Source organism: Gopherus flavomarginatus, chromosome 12 (assembly GCF_025201925.1).
Source record: "Gopherus flavomarginatus isolate rGopFla2 chromosome 12, rGopFla2.mat.asm, whole genome shotgun sequence".
Lineage (NCBI taxonomy): Eukaryota > Metazoa > Chordata > Testudines > Testudinidae > Gopherus > Gopherus flavomarginatus.
Window position 1 is genome coordinate 6997805 of NC_066628.1, and position 20754 is coordinate 7018558.

The 20754-nt window shown below is 50.6% G+C and overlaps 1 protein-coding gene across 2 annotated transcripts in view; it reads left to right on the top strand.

Moving 5' to 3' along the window:
* LOC127033358 (zinc finger protein 707-like) overlaps positions 1 to 20334 on the top strand; it is a 90557-nt gene extending 70223 nt beyond the window's left edge. Inside the window, exons 3-5 of one of the 2 annotated variants that reach the window (XM_050921396.1) lie at positions 5901 to 6027; positions 19555 to 19668; positions 19994 to 20334. In XM_050921396.1, coding sequence (XP_050777353.1) covers positions 5901 to 6027; positions 19555 to 19668; positions 19994 to 20058 — 306 coding nt within the window. In that variant the 3' untranslated portion in view covers positions 20059 to 20334. Of the gene's footprint in view, positions 1 to 5900; positions 6028 to 6539; positions 6654 to 6949; positions 6977 to 19554; positions 19669 to 19993 lie in introns of those variants that run through there. The other variant, XM_050921397.1, reaches the window with a different exon arrangement.
* The last annotated feature ends 420 nt before the right edge of the window (positions 20335 to 20754 follow it).

Genomic DNA, 20754 nt, shown 5'->3' on the forward strand with positions numbered 1-20754 from the left:
GACCAGACAGAAAGTGTGTAAAGTCAGGACAGGGATGGGTGGGGGTGGGGGTGGGGGTGTAAAAGGAGCCTATATAAGAAAAAGACCCCAAAATTGGGACTGTCCCTATAAAATAGGGATATCTGATCACTGTACCCCAATCCCCTATCCTGATTTTTCACACATCTGGCTAACCCCAATCAAACCCTGTGTGACATTCCAATTCTGGCTGCCTGCCCAGGAAGTGAGTTACTTTCACTTTCATTCCTCAGCAAGCAGCCAGCCAGCCCTCCCCCCCAGCACTTCACCCAACCTAGCCCTGATGGGGAGGGAGGAGAGAGAGAGAGGTGCTCCTGGGGAGGAGTTGCTGATATTCCGAGCAGAGTTTGAGCCACTGTGTCTGTAGCATCCCTCCCAGCTGTCAGCCTGCTCCAGCAGCAGGGCTCTCAGCCATGCAGCGAGAGACAGACACACCTGGGGAGAGCAGGGGAGACGTGCAAGGGGCAGAGGAAGAGCGAGGAGCAGGTGGGGAGGAGAACGGCTCTTCTCGCCAAAAGAGGAAGCAGGGGCAGGGGGGAAAGAGGACAGAGGAGATGGTGCAGCGGTCAAGGGGCATGGGGTGGGGAAGAGAGGAAGATAGGGGAAGCGGGGGCAGGGGGGAAGCTGGAGCCCAGCATGCGACATCCACTCGGCAGAAACTGGGGCTCCCCTGTTAAGCAGGCCCATTGAATCCTCACCCTGACAAGCCCCACCTCCCCTGCATCTGTACCACCCTGATGAGCTCCAACCACCTGGACTCCCATCCAAATGAACCCAACCTGCCCTGCATGTAGACCCCCCCCCACCCACTGCTGAGCCCCAAACACCTACACCTGGATCCCCTGCAGATTCCCATTGCCCCTGCACCTGGAAATGCCCAATGAGCTTCTGTGCATCCAGATCCCCACTGAGCCACCCGCACTCAGATTACCCCACAGAGAACTCTCTTGCCCCCACCTGGATCCTGCTGCCGGGCTAAGCCTGCTCACCCACACCTGGTGTGCCTGGCAAGGAGGGCAGGGCCCTGGGGTGTTTCTGGGGCAGGCCTGGCCCTTGCACTGTGTCAGAGTTGGGTGCAGCATCACTGCTGAGTCCTTCTCCCAGAGTAGAGTGGATTGAGATGCGGGGATGCTGCAGGGTGTTCTCACACCTCCATGCAACCCATGGCCTGTGCTCCCCACTGCCATGTTGGAACTCCACATTGATTTATTGACAAAATTTGCAAAATTTTAAAATATTGTGTGCAGAATTTGTAATTGCTTTGTGCAGAAACCCCTCAGGACTATGGGTGTTGTGCAGCTGTGAGGGTGGGACTGTGAGGAAGGAGGTGGGCAGTGGGGAGGTCCATGGGTGGAAGGCGCTGGGTGAGCAGTGTGGTGTGCAGGATGCTGTGCAGTTGTGGTGGGAGGCCAGTGGGGGAGGTCTCAGGACGAGGGGGCACTGGGCATAAGGGTGGGGCGCTGGGCAGGGGGGCAGTGTGGTGGGAGCCTGCCCACCAGGGGAAGGGGCAGGCTGGCACTACAGGGCTGTGCTGGTTTGCAAACAGCGCCCTCTGTTGGGCTGCACAGAGCGGGGCTGCTCCCGCCGCGCTGTGCATCATTTCACCCAACCCGCCCTTCCCTCTGGAGACTGACCATCCCACCCCCTGCACCTTGCCCCATGGGGGCCCATGAATAGGTTTGACACCAGGCTGCCCACGAAAAGTTAATCTGACCCTGCAGAGTGGGGCTAAGTGTTTTCCTTTCGCCTTTCCAACTGTGTCCTGATGTTTTTTATTACTTGTTGTTTAGTAAATTGCATTTGTTCTGGGGTATAGACAATGGTCAGGGAAGCGTCCAGAGTGGAGGAAGTGCCCCAGAGTGGGGACGCTCTAGCCCGTGTCCTGAGTGGTCACAACCAGGTTGGGGGACGAGCCCAGCCTGGGCCCAGCCTTGTCGGGGTTATAAGGACTTTGCCACACAGGTGAGTGGAAGGGGAGCCCTCAAGGTGATGCAGGCTCTGGGTGAAGGAAGAGGGAGCGAGGACTCAGATCCTTCTGCTATTCGATTCCACCCGGGGGGTGTTTAAGTCAGGAAAATTCCCGCCACAGTGGGACCATTTCCCCACTTACCTCTGCGCATGTTTACTGGTCTAAAGTTCATTAAGTATTTTAGGAAAACGTGTCAGAGCAGCCACCAGAGAGAGTTGCTGGCCGCACTCTCAGGTTCCAAAAAATTTGGTCCTAACAACCCCTGGGCTAGATGCTCTTGATGGGCCCTTTTCACCTTAGAGCCTGGGAGTGGAACAGGAGCCGGACCCGGAGATGCTGCAGCGCGACCCCTGCAGCGCTAGGACCCAGGAGCAGCCGGGAGGCGGCTGTGGGGCAGCGAGCGCTGGGCTCCGGCCCGGCAGCAGGAAGTGACTCGCAGCCGCTGCGGTGACTCTGGCTCCCAGGCTCCTGGCGAGATCCCGGAGCCCCGGCGGCTGGTGCTGGGAGCCCGGAGCCCTGGCTGCAGCCGGGAGAGGGGAATCTCCAGCAGGGCCCTTCCCGCTGCTCCCCAGGAGCCTCTCCCAGGGCAGAGCCCCCGGCCCGGCCCGGCCCCTGCCCCGGGGGGCCCCGCTCGGAGGGAAGGTGAGAGAGACCCACCGCCACCCCTCCCTCATCTGCTGCTTTGTTTCGCTGCCCCTGGCCGCGCTGGTGCGGACGGAGGCTGCAGCTCAGGGGGATCTGAGGGTGGCACACCGGAGTCGGGAGCCAAACTGAATGCGGGGGGGGGCAGCTGGGGGCCGGGGAAGCAGAGGGGCCCAGGGGCACAATCAGGGTGGGGGGGGGCAGCACAGGCGCTGGCTCTAGGCTGGTGGGGCTCTGCCACCCCCCTCCCCCACCGGTTTGAAGGGGTTTTCGTCCTTGTGGCGAACTTGGAATGTTTTTAATGTTTTCTCTGAATATGGTGTTGGTGCCTCAGTGTCCCCTGTGCAGTTCTTAAGTATCTAGGTGGTGGAATGAGGGTGTGTGATTGCTGAAGAGCAAAGGGCCAGTGCACCTAAATGCCTGGCACTCTGTCTCCTAGCAACTGATGGCCTGGGCCCCTCCCCTGCAAAGATGCCAGCTGAAGGTGTTGGAGACAAAGAGATCAGGTGACCTCCTGGCCCGGAAAAGGGGCTGAGCAGAGAGGAGGGGCTGGAGGGGGTTTTGGAGTCTAAAGCTGGCTGGGGACGAGGAGTGAAGTGCAGACATGGGGGTCTGGCTCACTGTCCCCCAGAATGGACCCGGCTGAGGGGTCCAACTCGCGGTACCTACAATCTCTGCTTTAGACCCTGTTCCTGTCATCGAATAAATCTGTTTTACTGGCTGGCTAAGAGTCACGTCTGACTGCGAAGTCGGGGTGCAGGACCCTCTGGCTTCCCCAGGACCCCACTGGGGGGGGCTCGCTGTGGAAAGCGCACGGAGGGACAGAGGATGCTAAATGCTCCAAGGAGAGACCCAGAAGATGAAGACGTGAGCTTCTTGCCCTGAACAAGTCTGCTCCAAGGAAGACGAGGCTCCCTAAAGTCCTGACTGGCTTTGTGGGGAGCAGTTCCAGAGTATCGCCCAGTGTCCCCGTGACAGTCCTATCCAGGGTTCACAGTTTGGTTCAATGGCTCTTGGGCCCCTCTCCCTCCCCCTCTGTACAGATTCTTTCAGCCCCTTTGCCTGGGACTAAGAGTCAGGGATAAGAACAGGGTACAGCTGGTGGGGGGTGAATCTAGGGCTGGGGATGGCAGGCCCCCCCTGTCTGTAAGGGCAGGACCCCAGCCCCTGAGGACCCCAACGTCCCCCCCACACCCACTGAGCGTGTGACCCCAGCTTCCCTGTGGCCCAGGGAGGGCACACGGCCCCAGCCTCATCCATGGGGGCAACCTAAGGAGAAGCCTGACACGCTCCCCCCAGGGTCCCTGCACCGCACCTCCACTGTCAGCTGTGACTCTCAGTCGGCTTGGAAAACAGGTTGATTGGTCGCTGGGAACACAGCATAGAACAGAGCTTGTTAGCACAGAAATCAGGAGCATTCAGCAGAGTCCATCTTGGGGGAATCCAGAGTCCTGAGCCCTGGACTCTCCCCGCTGAGTCTCAAACCAGGAGACTGACCCGCTTCCAGCCCCCCATCCTCATTGACGCCCAGCAGCCCCTCCTCCCAGCTGGCCTCCCCCTCTCTCTTTGTTCTCCAGCACCTTCGGATGGCTCCTTGCAGAGGACTATTTTCAGCCACTGCTTGCCAGGATACAGAATTCTGGCCATTCTCTATGCCCAGAGAGCCACTCTGCAGTCACACGTGCCCTCTACAGGTCTCTGCAGTGATCACACACCTGTATCCCACCAGCTTGATACTTGAGTAACACATGGGGAAACTGAGGCGCACACACGGTATTCAGAGAAAAAATTCAGAACATTCCCGCTTCATCACACCCCTGTGAGACCAGGCCCAGGGCCACTTTCTCCAGTGGCTGGAACCCCTCTAACCATACCAGCCCCTGAGCCTGCAGGCGATGGAGAGACCTGGGGAAAGGGCTGGAGCTGGGCAGGGAAATGACTCTGCACAAAGGGCCCATTTCAGGGACCGGCTGGGGAGTTTGGCCTACAAGGGGAGGGGCTCCCTGTGTCGGTGAGTCCCAGAGCTGCTGCCGTCAGTGACACAGCCGGGTTCAACCCCCGTTACCAGTGTCAGTGACTGAGCTGCCTGATGAGAGCAAAGGCCCAGGGCAATGGGGCAGTCGCCCGTTCTCCCAGGGTGAGGGAAGAAGACAAAAGGGAGAGCGGAGAGACTGGAAGGGCAGCAGGAGCAAGAAGTGGGGAGGGAGGTTCCCAGCTCCCAGCCCCATTCCCTGCATCCCCGGGGCAGTCAGCTCTCCTGGGAAGAAGGGGAGGAACTGAGGGAGGAAAAGCCAGTTGCTGACTCTGCTGAGCACCACCCGACTGAAGGAAATGGGGGAGAGCTAGAGGGGTTACAATACACGGTGGGGCAGTGCCCTAAAGTGACTCTTTTTCTGGCGTTTGGCTCAGAGATGCTGTTCTGGGGAGGTTTAGAAGGAACTTGGTGGGGTTAGTTCTAATGGGGGAGGGGGCCAGGCGGGGGCAGGGTAAAGAAGTAACTGGGTTTCTTCCCAGTATGGCAGAGTCCTAGAATCAGCATGTCTGTCTGCAGGGAGAGAGCCTGGGGGAAATTGGGGGCTGACATGGTCTCCAGCCCCTTATGAAACCTGCCCAATCTCCCTGCTCCTCTGACAGGCTGAGGAATCGCGTCCACATTCGCTCCAGAACATCCTGTCTTCCCGGAGACAGGGCAGGGAAATGGCCATGATGGAGCCAGCTCAGGTAGGGGATTTTCAGGGAGCTTTTGGTGATGGGGGAGGGGTATTGTAGAGGGGTTAATCACCCGGGGTGGGACGGGGTCTGATAAACCTGCTGGAACATGATCAACCTGGTCATGATCAATTTTCTTAACAGGCCCATTGGCGGGTGTGGGGGTGGGGAAACATTCCCCCATTTCTAAACCAGGAAACACCCCCCTGAGCAGGGCTGGGAAAACTGACCAGACTCCCAGTGCTGGAGCCTGAACCCACTGGCCAGAGGCTGCTGTGAAATACGCAGGGAAGCTGTTGGGATTCCTGTCCCCGTCCCTGGCTCAGAGCTCTGCTTCCCACATCAGCCTGTGGCTGGCAAGTGTGTGGGAAATGAGAAGACCCTGCCCTGCTCCGTGTGCTGCGGGGGACACGGAGCTCTCACCTTCTCCCACCCCCTGAAGCCTCCTGGCTGCTCTGAGCAGGGTGTGGGGAGGATTCTGCTGCTCTGTCCCTCCTCCCTGATGATAGTGGGATTGTGGCTAGGGCGGCAGGTGCTGAGCTGGGGACTCTTGTTGTTTCAGATGCCGATGACCTTCGAGGAGGTGGCTGTGTATTTCACCCAGGGGCAGGGGGCTCTGCTGGACCCCGCTCAGAGAGCCCTCTACAGGGACGTCATGCAGGAGAACTATGAGACGGTGACCTCGCTGGGTAAGGGATTCCTGGCCCCTTGCTTATTGGAAGCGGGGGGGTGGGGGAGGGGGGAGTCTGCATGTCTGACACTGGTCAGGTTCTTCCCTCATCACTCTCCAGTGAGACCAGGGTGTCAAAACCTAAGGCCCATACAAAATCATCCCCACCCAACCCCACTAGTGTGCAAGGTGGAGAAGCCATGTATTATCCTATCTGTGCTGTTTCTTGGTCGCTCACAGAATCCCTCTTCTCCCTCCTCCTCGGGAACAGCTCCAGCCATGTGGAGGGCCCTGAGTTCCACAGATTTAGAAATAGGCAGGGGTTTAACACTGGAGCTGGGTGTGTGTCACAATCCCCCTCACCTCGCCAGATGTCTGCCTCCCCCTCAGTGACCACATTCCCATCCTATTAGATTCCACATTCCCCAGCACAGCACAAGGACAGGTTCCGCTCATGGAATGTCCTTTCTGACAGATGCTTTCTCAATTCTCCACACATCTTGATCTGGTCTGATTTCACCACCTGCACAGGATTTCCCCATCCCAAACCTGACCTGATCACCCGGCTGGAACGAGGGGAAGAGCCGTGGGTGCCCGATCTCCAGGCCTATGAGGAAAGAGAGGTCCCGAGAGGCACCCACACAGGTGAGGACTGACACTCAAACCATCTGGTGAATGAAGGAAAAAGTTGAGAATCCCAAAAATGTAGTATCAATAAGTGCCCTCAGTTCTACCTCACCTCACCCAGGGCAGGGCTGCAGTCAGCAGGTACCACTGACATCGCTTTCCATGTGTCCTGTTACCTGCAGGAATTTCCTTCCCAACTTTCCTTCTCTGTGAAACTTTGGGTGATAAGTGGAGACAGAATCCAATTGCTCTGTCTGTGCAGCTTCATTATGGTGGGTTTCCCCTCGGTGTTATTCCTCTTAATTTCTCCCCAGCACAGTGACTTCTGTCTGGATTGTCTCTCTGTCCCAGCAGGTAATGAAAGAGTGAATGAGACCGAGGAGGGGAATCAACAGCAGAAAGTTCCTGGGCACAGGGAATCTCAGGGGACCTTTATGGGAAGACCCCATATGTGCTTAGACTGTGGAAAAAGTTACATGCAGAGGTCTTCCCTGCTTGATCATCAGGCAATCCACATTGGAGAGAGACCCCATAAGTGCTTAGACTGTGGAAAAAGTTTCATACGGAGGTCAGACCTTGTTAAACATCAGGCAATCCACACTGGAGAGAGACCCCATAAGTGCTTAGACTGTGGAAAAAGTTTCATACGGAGGTCAACCCTACTTGATCATCAGGCAGTCCACATTGGAAAGAGACCCTATAAGTGCTTAGACTGTGGAAAAAGTTTCATACGGAGGTCAGTACTTGTTAAACATCAGGCAGTCCACACTGGAGAGAGACCCCATAAGTGCTTAGACTGTGGAAAAAGTTTCATGCGGAGGTCAGACCTTGTTAAACATCAAGCAGTCCACACCGGAGAGAGACCTCATAAGTGCTTAAACTGTGGAAAAAGTTTCAGATGGAGGTCAGGCCTTGTCAGACATCAGGCAATCCACACTGGAGAGAGACCCTACAAGTGCTTATACTGTGGGAAAAGTTTCATAGAGAGGTCAGGCCTTCTTATACATGAGACAATCCACACCAGAGAGAGACCTCATAAGTGCCTAGACTGTGGAAAAAGTTTCATACGGAAGTCAGGCCTTGTCATTCATCAGGCAATCCACACTGGAGAGAGACCCCACAAGTGCTTAGACTGTGGGAAAAGTTTCATGCGGAGGTCAGACCTTGTAAAACATCAGGCAATTCACACCGGAGAGAGACCTCATAAGTGCCTAGACTGTGGAAAAAGTTTCATATGGAGGTCAGGCCTTGTCAGACATCAGGCAATCCACACTGGAGAGAGACCCTACAAGTGCTTATACTGTGGGAAAAGTTTCATACAGAGGTCAGGTCTTCTTATACATCAGACAATCCACACCAGAGAGAGACCTCATAAGTGCTTAGACTGTGGAAAAAGTTTCATACGGAGGTCTGGCCTTGTCATTCATCAGGGAATCCACACTGGAGAGAGACCCCACAAGTGCTTAGACTGTGGGAAAAGTTTCATACGGAGGTCAAGCCTTCTTATACATCAGGCAATCCACACTGGAGAGAGACCTCATAAGTGCTTAGACTGTGAAAAAAGTTTCATACGGAGGTCAGGCCTTGCTAAACATCAGATAATCCACACAGGAGAGAAATCCCATAAATGTTTGGACTGTGGGAAAAGTTTCACACATAGATCATATCTTATGGCACATCAGGCAGTCCACACAGGTGAGAGACTCCACAAGTGCTTAGGCTGTGGAAAAAGTTTTATACAGAGGTCAGTCCTTGTCAGACATCAGGCAATCCACACTGGAGAGAGACCCCACAAATGCTTAGACTGTGGGAAAAGTTTCATACGGAGGTCAACCCTACTTGATCATCAGGCAATCCACATTGGAGAGAGACCCCATAAGTGCTTAGACTGTGAAAAAAGTTTCATACGGAGGTCAGGCCTTGCTAAACATCAGCTCATCCACACAGGAGAGAAATCCCATAAATGTTTGGACTGTGGGAAAAGTTTCACACATAGATCATATCTTATGGCACATCAGGCAGTCCACACAGGTGAGAGACTCCACAAGTTCTTAGGCTGTGGAAAAAGTTTTATACAGAGGTCAGTCCTTGTCAGACATCAGGCAATCCACACTGGAGAGAGACCCTACAAGTGCTTAAACTGTGGGAATAGTTTCATACAGAGGTCAGACCTTGTTAAACATCAGGCAGTCCACACTGAAGAGAGACCCTATGAGTGCCTAGACTGTGGAAAAAGTTTCAAACAGAGGTCAGCCCTTGTCAGACATCAGGCAGTCCACACAGAAGAGAGACCCCATAAGTGCTTAGACCAGAGGTGGGCAAACTATGGCCTGCAGGCCACATCCAGCCCCCAGGACAGTCCTGCCCAGCCCCTGATCTCCCAGCTGAGGAGGCTAGCACCCGGGCCCTCCCCCGCCCCTATATAAAATCTTTAGCAATGTGGAAAAAGTAGGTAAGGAAAAGTTATTTACTTATTCCCATAATACAAGAATTAGGGGTCACCAAATGAAATTAATAGGTAGCAGTTTTAAAACAAATAAAAGGAAGTTCTTCTTCACATAGCACACGGTCAACGTGTGGAACTCCTTACCTGAGGAGGTTGTGAAGGCTGGGACTATAACAGCATTTAAAAGAGAATTGGATAAATACATGGAGGTTAAGTCCATTAATGGCTATTAGCCAGGATGTGTAAGGAATGGTGTCCCTAGCCTAGGGTGATCAGATGTCCTGATTTTATAGGGACAGTCCTGATTTTTTTGTCTTTTTCCTATATAGCCTCCTATATATTACCCCCCACCCCGTCCCAATTTTTCACACTTGCTCTCTGGTCACCCTACCCTAGCCTCTGTTTGTCAGAGGGTGGAGATGGATGGCAGGAGAGAGATCACTTGATCATTACCTGTTAGGTTCACTCCTTCTGGGGTACCTGGCATTGGCCACTGTTGGTAGACAGAATACTGGGCGAGATGGACCTTTGGTCTGACCCAGTATGGCCATTCTTATGCTTTTCCCCCACCCCCGCAGTGCCAGCATGCCATGCTGCCAGCGCTCCGGCCTGCTGCTCCTGTGGGGCAGTACAGCAGCGTGAATGGCTACGGCATGGTAAGGGGGTGGGGAGCGCAGGGTCCCAGGGGGCAGTCAGGGAGCAGGGAGAGGTTGGATGGGGTGGACGTTCGGGGGTCGCTCGGGATGGGGAACAGAGGCGGTGAGTGGATAGGCAAGGGAGTCCCAAGGGGCCTGTTGAGGTGCAGGTGTGGATAGGGATGGGGCAGTCAGGGAGTAGGAGGGGTTAGCTAGCGGGTGGGGTCTGAGGGGTTCCGGGAGGGGTGGTCAGGGGACAAGGAGCATGGGGGGTTGGATGGGTCAGGGATTCTGAGAGGGTAGTCAGGGGCGGGACGTGGGAGGGGGCAGAATAGGGGGCGGGGTCCACACTGAGGAGTCACAGACTTCTCTACCCTGCCCTCCATGCAGTTTTGCAACTCTGATGTGGCCCTCAGGCCAAAAAGTTTGCCCATCCCTGGCTTAGACTGTGGGAAAAGTTTCATAGAGAGGCCAACCCTTCTTAAACATCAGGCAATCCACGCAGGAGAGAGACCCCATAAATGTTTGGACCATGTGAAAAGTTTCACACAAAGATCAAATCATCTAACACTCAGAGGATCCGCACAGGAGAGAGACCCCATCAGTGCTCAGACTAGGAGAAGCTTCCTACATAGGTCAGACCTTGTTAAACATCAGCTAATGCACAAAGAAGAGATCTCATAAGTGCTTAGGCTTTGGGGAAAGTTATATGGAGCTCATCCCATGTTTTACATCAGAGAATCCGCACAGGAGACCTCCATAGGTGCTTAGACTATGGAGAATGTTTGATACCGTGGTCAAGGCTTCTTAATTATCAGGCAATCCACAAAAGAAGGAGACTCCGTAAGTGCTTGGACCGTAATCAAGGTTTCAGAAACACCTCAGCCCTGACTGGTTTAGCCCAGCAAAGCACAGGGGGAGAGGCTGGAATTGCTCTGGGCCCACTGGAATGCTTTTAGAGTAGGGGCATGGTGCTCCCCTCTTATCCCTGTCTGTGCCCCCTGTACCCCCTTGAGGTGGGGTCAGAAGTAGGGCCATGGCTGTGGTAGGCTGCGAGTCGGGATGCAGACAGGTAAGGGGCCTGAGGCTGGGCATAGAAGCTGATGAAGTCATCCCTGTTGTACTGGCATTTCTCCTGAACCCCCACATGGGGGTGTCCCAGTCCATGGCCTGCACTCTGTGGAACCCTGGGGGGGTGGGGGCAGGGACAGAACTAGGTCAGCAGCCAGAAGTGCTCAAAGATCATGAGTCTGCCACTCCCTGCCCTCCCCCTTACAGAGATTACCAAGTTTGGAGTCTTTTTATTTGTCCTCTGGATTTGCATCTTTTTGGGGACACTGGGAAGAAAGGTCCTGTTCCCTAGAGCCTGAGGGCGTCTGGCCACCGCCAGAGCACGTCTGACCCACGGAATCCCTGCAGCACAGCCAGGGCCTGGGACATGGGAGGAACAGACTATGAACTGCCCTGGCATTCCACAGATGCTGTTTGTGCTTCCCCCGTGCTGGCAGAGTGGGGCGAAGTGTTTTCCTTTCACCTTTCCCATTGTTTCCTGATTTCTTTTATTAGCTGCTGTTTAATAAATTGCATTTGTTCTGAACTATAGACCATGGTCAGGGAAGTGTCCAGAGTGGGGGAAGTGCCCTGGAGTGGGGACGCTCTAGCCCGTGTCCTCAGTGGTCACAACCAGGTTGGAGGGCGAGCTCCTCAGGAAGCCTGGGCCCAGCCTTGTCAGTGTTATAAGGACTATGCCACACAGGAGAGTGGAAGGGGAGCCCTGAAGGTGAGGCAGGCTTTGGGTGAAGGAAGAGGGAGCGAAGACTCAGATCCTTCTGCTATTCGATTCCACCCCGGGGGGGTTTAAGTCAAGAAAGTTCCCCCCAGTAGGCAGCGGGACCATTTCCCTGCTTATCTCTGCACATGTTTAGTGGTTTCCCCTAAAGTTCATTAAGTATTTTGGGAAAAAGTGTCAGAGTGGTGTGAAAGAAACGAACACCACTCAGGTTGGATGCAACAAAATCAGAGAGAGCTTTATTCAGGACATGCGATTGCAAGGGAAGAGCCCAGCTGACAGAGAGCATCTCTGCCTCTGTTTCTTCAAAGTATAAGCAATATCACACAGGCATTTATAATTTTAATGGCCTGCATTAATTAAAAACATCTGCAGTTTGTTTATGTTATGTCCTACCCATTCCTGTATTTTCTCACTTCTGTTCTCAAAACATCGTTATCTCAAGGCTGGGTCATGCTGACTCTACTGTTTCTTACTCTCTTCTGAGGTGAGCCCTGCTGCTACAGGTCTTGCTATATTAGGCTAAGAGTAGACTTAGCATGACAGTTGCTCTATTTCTTACAACTGAAAGGCCTGTATTTAAATCCTTTATCCCTGTTTCCACGTTCCGCCCCCCCCCCTTTTGTGCTTGTCTTTAGCACAACCAACATCCTTAAGCCTCCAATTGCATCATGCCTTGTATTTCTGTTTCTAGCTCAAAAGGATCAGGACTAGCCCTATACAGCTTAGCTGGATATAACGATAATGCATAATTAATATGAACACAAAAGGCATTTTTGTTAGTACATCCCTTACAACAACATATTCCTACACTAAACAAAAGCAATGCTAGCATTAACATCCCCATTGTAATAATATGATGGGGTTGTTTCACTGCCTTAGTTACATAGCACATCACATCGTAATTAGTACACAAAAGAGACACTTCATAGGCTGTATGAAAGCATGTTTTTTCAATTTGATATATATTCTGAAGCACATGGATTTCACTCTATAAGTAAGAAATTTTCTGAAGCTCTGAGTAAGCGTAAATTTGAAACCGGTCAGGTATCAAAGTGGTCCAATTGAAAAAAATCTGATACCTAAGGTCTAATTGTAGGGCTTTGTCTGCTGGCCAATAAATAATGTGATTTTCTGTGGCCGTGGTGAGATTAAAATGTAAGTCGAGCAAAGAGGTGGCTTTAATGTATATGCAGCTATCATTAGCTTGAAATAGGAACTGTCCTGTCAGGGTAGTTCCTTGTCCCATACCTTCCCAACAAACTTTGTTAAACATTGTGACAGCTTCCCCTGGCTTCAATTTCCTTACGTACTGAAACTGCAGGGGTTCCCAGGGCCAAAATGTCCACTGATTCCCTATTCCAATCCAAATATCAGATGTTATTCCAGGAGCACTAACAGCAAATTGGCTAGGCATTACCAGGTGGTCTAATCTCCCAGATGTCATGATGAATAATCCAGTCCCACATGCATCCTCCTCATGGACCTGGCAGGATTCGGTATGTGGAAGCCCATACCAACCGGCCCATATGCTTGGAAGGAGCACTGCGAGTACTTGCACATCCATCCTGAAAATCTCCAAGTATGTCTCCATGGCCACAAGTCAGATGGCACTCCTGAAGCACTGATAAGAGCAGTGGGCCATGCTTGGTGCTCGAGATCACTCTAAATGGCCATGAGCTGGTCATTCAGGAAATCCTGAATCTCTGAACATGCTAGATCCCACTGCAAGTCCTTTTCTGCCTCAGTGATTTTTAATACCATCTCTGTCAACAGCTCCTAGGTCATTGAACTAAGGGCAGAAATAACATGTAATTCACCAACTCCAGTTTGCAACTGAGTCAGCTGTGCTCCAGTAATAAGACCAGTGGCCTTTCCTAGTTGCCCTAATTTCTCATCATGTTGTTGGCCCTTAAGAATATTCCAAATTGCTGCTGCACTATTTGGTACCATCCCATAAGTGTCCAGCTAAGCCTCTTTTCTTCCTGGAGGAGACCTGTGCCCTTTGCTGTGCTAGCCAAATAGCAGCCCCCATGGAGCAATTTGGGTACATGCAAGAGATCTGAGAACTGGATAGGGCAGGGGGAACCTCACAATCCCTAATGTGGCATTAATTATTGTTATTCCATATCATAGTCCATCTCTCTCGGGGATAGCATTATACCGCCTCTATTGTTTAAATATTCTCAGGTACTTTCGAGAGGCATTAACATTAATAGCATAGGAAAGGGTATATTGTAATATGGCACAGGTTAAATTCTTAGTTACTGAGATCATTTCAGTACAGGTAAAATTTCCAGTACAGGTAAAATTTCTGAGTATGAGTCTGATTATTTACTAATTGGCAACAATAGGGACCCCTTCCCTGTGATACACTACAGACTCCTGGAATGGCCATTATATCAACCCCATTATAAAACCTTAATTTCAAATTCTTGAAGCTCATTTGGAGTGATGTTATATACTTTTATCTCTGAGCAGTCTTTTTCCACTCAATTGTTTGCTTATATGGGATATCCTGAACCTTTAAAATAAACTTTTTCAAACAATATTTAAATAAATCACTAAAGTGTGACGGTCTTGGCCATTGGGTTGTACCAGATGTATGGCATTGTCCGTATTTGGATGTATTACAGGGTAATAGTGTAATGGAGGAGATGGCAGGGGCAGTGGCAACAAGGTGCCTTTGGTATTTCATCTAAAATCCAGTTAGGGAGGGCAATACATGCTGAAGGACTTATCCAAAAACACAGGGCGCAGCCTGTAGAATAAACCCCAAAATCCAATCAGTGCCACATTCCCAAGCACGGGTCCCACAAGTTTCTTCCTGCCAGTGTATAATTCTTTGTCTCTTCACCAGGGTCAGTTCTTAACGTCTTTTGTAGTCAGGAATTCCTGGACTTTGGCAATTTCAGCGGAGCGAGTGTCCCTCCTTCTTTCCTGAAGCAGTCATGGCTCAGCATCATACAGGGAGAGGTTACCAGCACATCACCTTGTAGTGCTTTGGTTTCTGTAGCAAATAAGGAATGCAGGTTAGCTCTGTCAGAGGATAAGGGAGAGGTTAACAGCCCATCACCTTGTCCTTTTCTGCTGCTGTTCAGAAGGAGGAAAAGATATACCAGAAGGAGAGAAAGGCTGATCAATAGTAGGAGTGGGATTATCTTGAGGTAGAGGGGTCTTTTTGCAGTGAGAAGCATGGGTCCAGGCAGTCAGTCCCTGGCACTTCACAGTGGTGTTGGTAGTCAGCAGAACTTGGTAAGGGCCTTTCCAGCATGGAGCCAAAGCAGTCTTTCTCTGATGGACCTTTACATAGATCCAATCTCCTGGTTCCAAGGAGTGGCAGGGCTGCTAGGGTCTTTGGGTAGCGCTTCTTTTATCTGCGAGAAAAGAAACTGACACATTTCATTAATGCCTGGCAGTGTTTTGCAGATTTTACAGCTGCTTGGGCACATTCAAGCCTCCCCTCTACCCCCCCTTTCTCGATTGTCAGGCAAGTCTTAGCTGTGAGCAGTGTCCTTGAACGGAGCCAGTGTCTTATCTTTGGAATGCGCTTGCCAGCTATAATTTTTTCAGTTAACGCGTTCTTTTTCCTTCTCCTCTTCTTGGATTCTTTTAACCTACAAAGGAAACTTCCACTCTTCACTCATACACCTTTTCCCAACAGTGAACATGTACACATGGCAATTATACAGTATATTAGTCTTAATATTCAATGTATGCCACATACACCCTTCCAGTAAAATAACTTTATTACAGAGCTTTGGAGCAACAAGCCAGGACAAGCACACCCACTTTTGAGGAGACCACTCCGTTCAACCTCTGGAGTCCAATAGCTTTCCTCCCTCTCCAGCCCTCTGGCTAGAAATCTCAGGTAGTCAGAAGGATCCCATGTGCAATATGGGGAGTGGGTTAACCTTTCATGTCCTTGTTCCAAAGACTGTTGGTGTGCAAACTTTAACAATTTTTCAATTAAAAGATCTGGCCAATGAAGTTTCTTTTTCTTACTTAAGCAAATCTGTTAGACTTTAGTATATCACATTTTCCTGATATTATCCAAACACTTTGTATTCCAAGCTGAATAAAACAAGAATCTGCGTTTTGATTTAACCCTTCTATTTGATTTTGAACTAGACTGTCCTATGAAACTATTCAACACAATAATTCTGGCCACAAGACAAACAACACAAGACAGGACATAAAACATAGAACATAATTCCTATTGTGCCAGTAAATGCGTGGTATGTTGATTGCTTTTCAGCTGGCATCAGTTTCCTCTGATTTTCTGAAAGACAAAAAGAACATAGGTCTACCCCTTCTGGGCACCCAGTCATTGCTTCAAATATTTCCTTTTTATACAAATACTCTTGTTAATTTCAGGCAAAACAAAGGAATTACCCATATTTTCTTGTATTTTCTTTCATAGGCAGCCCAGGTTTCAGTGGCTTCTACCTTATCAGTTAGATAATTTGCATTAGCACAGATGCTTATTGGCTTGCTTCTGGATCCAAAGCTATCCACAGCTTAAAGACTCTTACTTAAAAGGGACACAATTGTTTTTACCAATATTTTGATTGCCTTTTACTTTTAACTCCTGCTTTCAAAACACACAGCGATCTGAAAGAAAACACCATGTATTGTAGCCCCTTAAAGCCTAATAGGATTTTAATTAAGTAGCACTGTATATTTACATTTCTTTAGCTAATTCGACTAAATTGTTCATAGCCAAATGATTGCAATCAAATAATCTCTTTGCCTGGATTTATTTACAAAAGCAAAAGACACCAAGAATTTTCCTTTTTAGCATTTTACAAAGTTCAACTGCTTGATTCCTTCTAGCAACTATAGAGTTAACTTCTCAACTTTCTTTCCTTATATCACTTGCTTGTCTCCCAAAGGACACTTATCAGCTCAAATCACCATTTCAAGTATTGCCCTGGGGATCTGAAATCCCCATGCTTATACTTACTGACTCTGTTCCTTCCGCTGTGCCCTCAAAGTGTCCAACCTGTTTTCCAATCTCTCTAGCTGTTGCTTGCCTGCTTGTCTGGGCCTGATCCTTTTTTCCTCGCTGCATCATTCTTTTCCATGGGCACAGGCTTTGTTCCACTACCAGTTTAGCTAGGAGGGTGGGCTTCTCAACTAGCCCCCACCCTTTCTGGTCTCTTCCCTTAAACATTCTTACTCACAAGGCTACCTGAGTCTTCCCTCGTGAGGTTTGCTGCCTGGCAAGGTGCATGGCCAATTGGCGTCTTAATTATTCTATTATCTATGCTTTCAGTTGCTTAATTTTTCCTAGGTGTCGAGTACGTGTCTCTTCCCTTTTTCCCCAACTCCTCTATTGCCAAGTCCTGCTAGGACTGGGGGTAGATCCACCTGCAACCCTTATTTTTTTCCCCTTTTTATATTCACAAACATGCTGCCTGGGCTGCCCGGGCCTGGGGGTAGGAGAGGGAGAGATGGGCGGGAGGTTATCCTGTGCACAGGTTGTCTAGAGGTACGCTGCAAAAATCTCCAACTTGCTTTTCCTATTGGGAGGGCTGTTCTTATATGTCCTGGGGCCTCCTGGGGCATCTCTATCAGAGATCCTTTGCTCAGCATTCCAGGCCAGGCCAGCTGACTGTGGCTTCTTCGGTGTCCCCAAACCACATCGGCTCCAGGGACACGAAGCTCCTTTCGCTGTTTTGTCTGTGTTTTCCATTTCTGCAGCCTCTAAACTTTGTTGTTTTCAATGTTTGGCGTGGTCTGTATCGATTCATGCCCTTGAACGCAAAGTAGCTTTTCTCCTTATCTCTAGACCAAGCTGCCTTTTCAAATTAACCTGTTCCTATCTCTCCTTGCTTTCAGCCTTAACTAATTGGGGATATAAAGAAGCCAAGGGGTTAACAAAAAATAATTTGGGTAGGGAGGCATCTGGATGCTTTTTAAATCTTACACTTTGTGTCTTAGAGAGCACCTCTAAGACGTATGATCCCATTTGAATCGAAGGTACCTTCTAATGGGAAGTGTTTAGATGGATCATCACACATGTAAAAATTCCAATTCTCTAAGTACTTACAAGTCCTTGGACTGATTTCCACCCATTCTCTAAGCATGTGGGGGTGCCCTGTCCGCTGCAGCGGCTCATAAACTAAAACACGTCTCTATCGTGCCCACTGAGTGCAGTGGCTCATAAAGCTAAAATCACCACACCACTCCTCGGGCACTCACACAGGAAAGATTATTGAGAATGTCCACGACCCTCCTACACCTCCCTTCAGCGAAGAGTGTCAGCTAGTCTCAGAGAGACGATGCTGCGTACTCTGCCTTCGGTGAGGTGATCAAATCAGTCAGTGACTCATGCAGGAAGGAGAGGAGGAGGGAAGATGGGGTCACACAATCCTAGACCCAGGCAGACCCCTCACCGGAAGATGCCAAGCAGAGGGAGCCACCTTAGGATCTTTTAACGATCCACTAAGATGCAGCCACTGAGCTTGCGTTAGAGATCCCCGGTCACGAGCTTTTGACTTTGCAGGGAGCTCTGTGCGTCTTTTGATGACCCTCATTCACACTGGTTGGAACACACACACCAAGGCCTCTATTCCTCCATAGCCTGATGCAACAGATTTTTTTCTCTCTATTTTTTTTTAAACTTGAGGGCATCATCACAACACCTTAATGGCTGTCAGTGCCCCTCTCCCCCCCCCCCCCCCCCATAGTACAGATTGTTTCACACACACACCGTCTGGGACTAGGAGCCGGAGATAAGAGCCGGGGACAGCCGGCGAGGGTTGAACTTAGGGCTGGGGGAGGCAAGGAGCGAACACCGCATAGAACAGATCTTGTTAGCATGGCAATCAGGAACATTTGGCAAAGTCCATCTTGGGGAGAATTGAGAGACCAGATCTGGCCCTGGACTCTCCCTGCTGAGTCCCAAACCAAGTGACTGACCCACTTCCAGCCCCCCATCCTCAGTGACATCTGGCTGCCCCTCCTCCATGCTTTCTCTCTCTCCCAGGAAAACAGGTCACCTGGCCTCTCTCTCTCTCACTGTTCTCCAGCACCTTCGACTAGTTCCTTGCAGAGACCAGGGTCAGGGGTCAGAGTCCAGAACGTCCGTCTGTACGGAGAGGGATTGTGACATGGACTCAAGCCCCTTCTGTAACCTCCCCCATCACCCTTCTCACCCCAACAGGCTAAGGAATCATGAAAACATTTTGTTCCAGCTCATCCCGTCTTCCAGGAGACAGGGGAAGGGAAAAGTCTGTGATGGAGACAGCTCAGGTAGGGGATTTGCAGGGAGCTGCAGGGGTGGGGGGGCAGGAAACACACAGGGTGAGGCAGGGAGGGAACAGGTGTGATAAATCTGCTGGAACATGATCAATCTGGGCCTCAGAGAGCCCTCTACAGGGACGTCATTTGGGAGAACTTTGAGACAGTGACCTCGCTGGGTAAGGGATTCCCGTCCCCTCAGATACTAGATTTTGTGGGATCTGCATGTCTGAATCTGGTCATGTTCTTCCCATGTCAGTTAAATCAGAGGTGAGTGGGTTCCATAATGCACAGCTGCCGTGTGAGAGACTTGCATCTCCATACACTCTCCAGTGAAACCAGGGTGTCAAAACCTATGGGATATACTAAATCATCCTGACCTGACCCCCTTTGCTTTCCAGTGGAGAAGCCATGCATTGTCCTGTCTGTGTTGTTTCTCATTCACACCCAGAATCCCTGTTCACCTCCCTCCTTGGGAACAGCTCCAGCCATGCAGTGGGCTCTGGGCTCTGCCAGTTTAGAAATAGGCAGGGGTTTAACTCCAGAGCTGGGGGTGCATCAGCAAGTCCCCCAGAGAGCACAGATCCTACGAACTCCTATTGAGGATGTCAGAATTTCCCTCACCTCCTCAGACATCTCCCTCCCCCAAAGGGGCTCAGTAACCATATTCTTGTCCTCTTGAATTCCATGTTCCCCCAGCACAGACCAGGGATAGGTTCCGCTCACGCAATGTTCTTTCTGACAGACGCTTTCTCAATCCTCCACACACCCTGATCTGGTCTCATCTCACTCCCTGCACAGGAGTCCCCCTTCCCAAACCTGACCTGATCACCCGGCTGGAACGAGGGGAAGAGCCGTGGATCCCAGAGCTCCAGGCCTGTGAGGAAAGAGAGATCCTGAGATGCACCTGCACAGGTGAGGACTGACACAGAAACCATCTGGTTAATGAAGGAGAAGTGGAGAATTCCAAAAATGTGGTATCAGTAAGTGCCCTCGGTTCTTCCTCATTTCACCTAGTGCAGGGCTGTAGTCAGCAGATATCACTGACATTGCTTTCCATGTGTCTGTTACCTGCAGGAGTTTCCTTCCCAATGTTTCTTCTCTGTGAATTTTTGAGTGGGAAGTGGAGGCAGAATCTAATTGCTCTATCTGTGCAGCTTTAGTATGTTGGGTTTTCCCAAGGTGCTATTCCTCTTTCTCCCAGGCACAATGACTCCTGTCTGGACTGTCTCTCTCCCAGCAGGGGAAGTGGAAACAGAGGGGACCTTTGTGCAAAGAGCTGCACGGAATTTTTCCCAGTGCTGAGAACAGAGAGAAGAGTGGGGAAATTGGCAAAGGTCACAGATGCTGCTGGGAAACCACTCAAGGAAGCAAATGGATGAATCTATTATATGTGGGGAAGGATGCAGGGATCCCACAGCCCAGCAGGCAACCTCCAAGGAAGACAAATGCTATGAATGCCTTGGTTATGAGAAAGGATTCGTTCTGAGACCACAGCTTGTTACGCCACTGACAATTCATACTGGAGACAAATCACTTCAGTGCTTGGACCATGGGTAAAACTTCAATAACGGCTCAGCTCTTAATAACCATGGGAGAAGCCACAAAGGAAAGAAACCCTATCGATGCCTTGAGGGTAGGAACTACTTGAATGGGGAGTTAGCACTGATTAGCCACATAGGAGAAGGACCCCATAAATGCTTAGACTGTGGAAAAAGATTTAAATGAAGGCCAGCCCTTGTTTCACATCTGACAATCCATATAGGAGAGAGACCCCACAAGTGCTTAGATTGTGGAAAAAGTTTGATATGGAAGTCAGGCCTCGCTAAACATCAGGCACTCCACATAGGAGAGAGTTCCCATTCGTGTTTGGACTGTGGGAAAAGTGTCACAAACAAATCAAATCTTATAGCGCATCAGAGGATCCATAAAGGAGAGAGACCCCATTATTGCTCAGACAGTGGGAAAAATTTCATACAGAGATCAGACCTTGTTAGACAT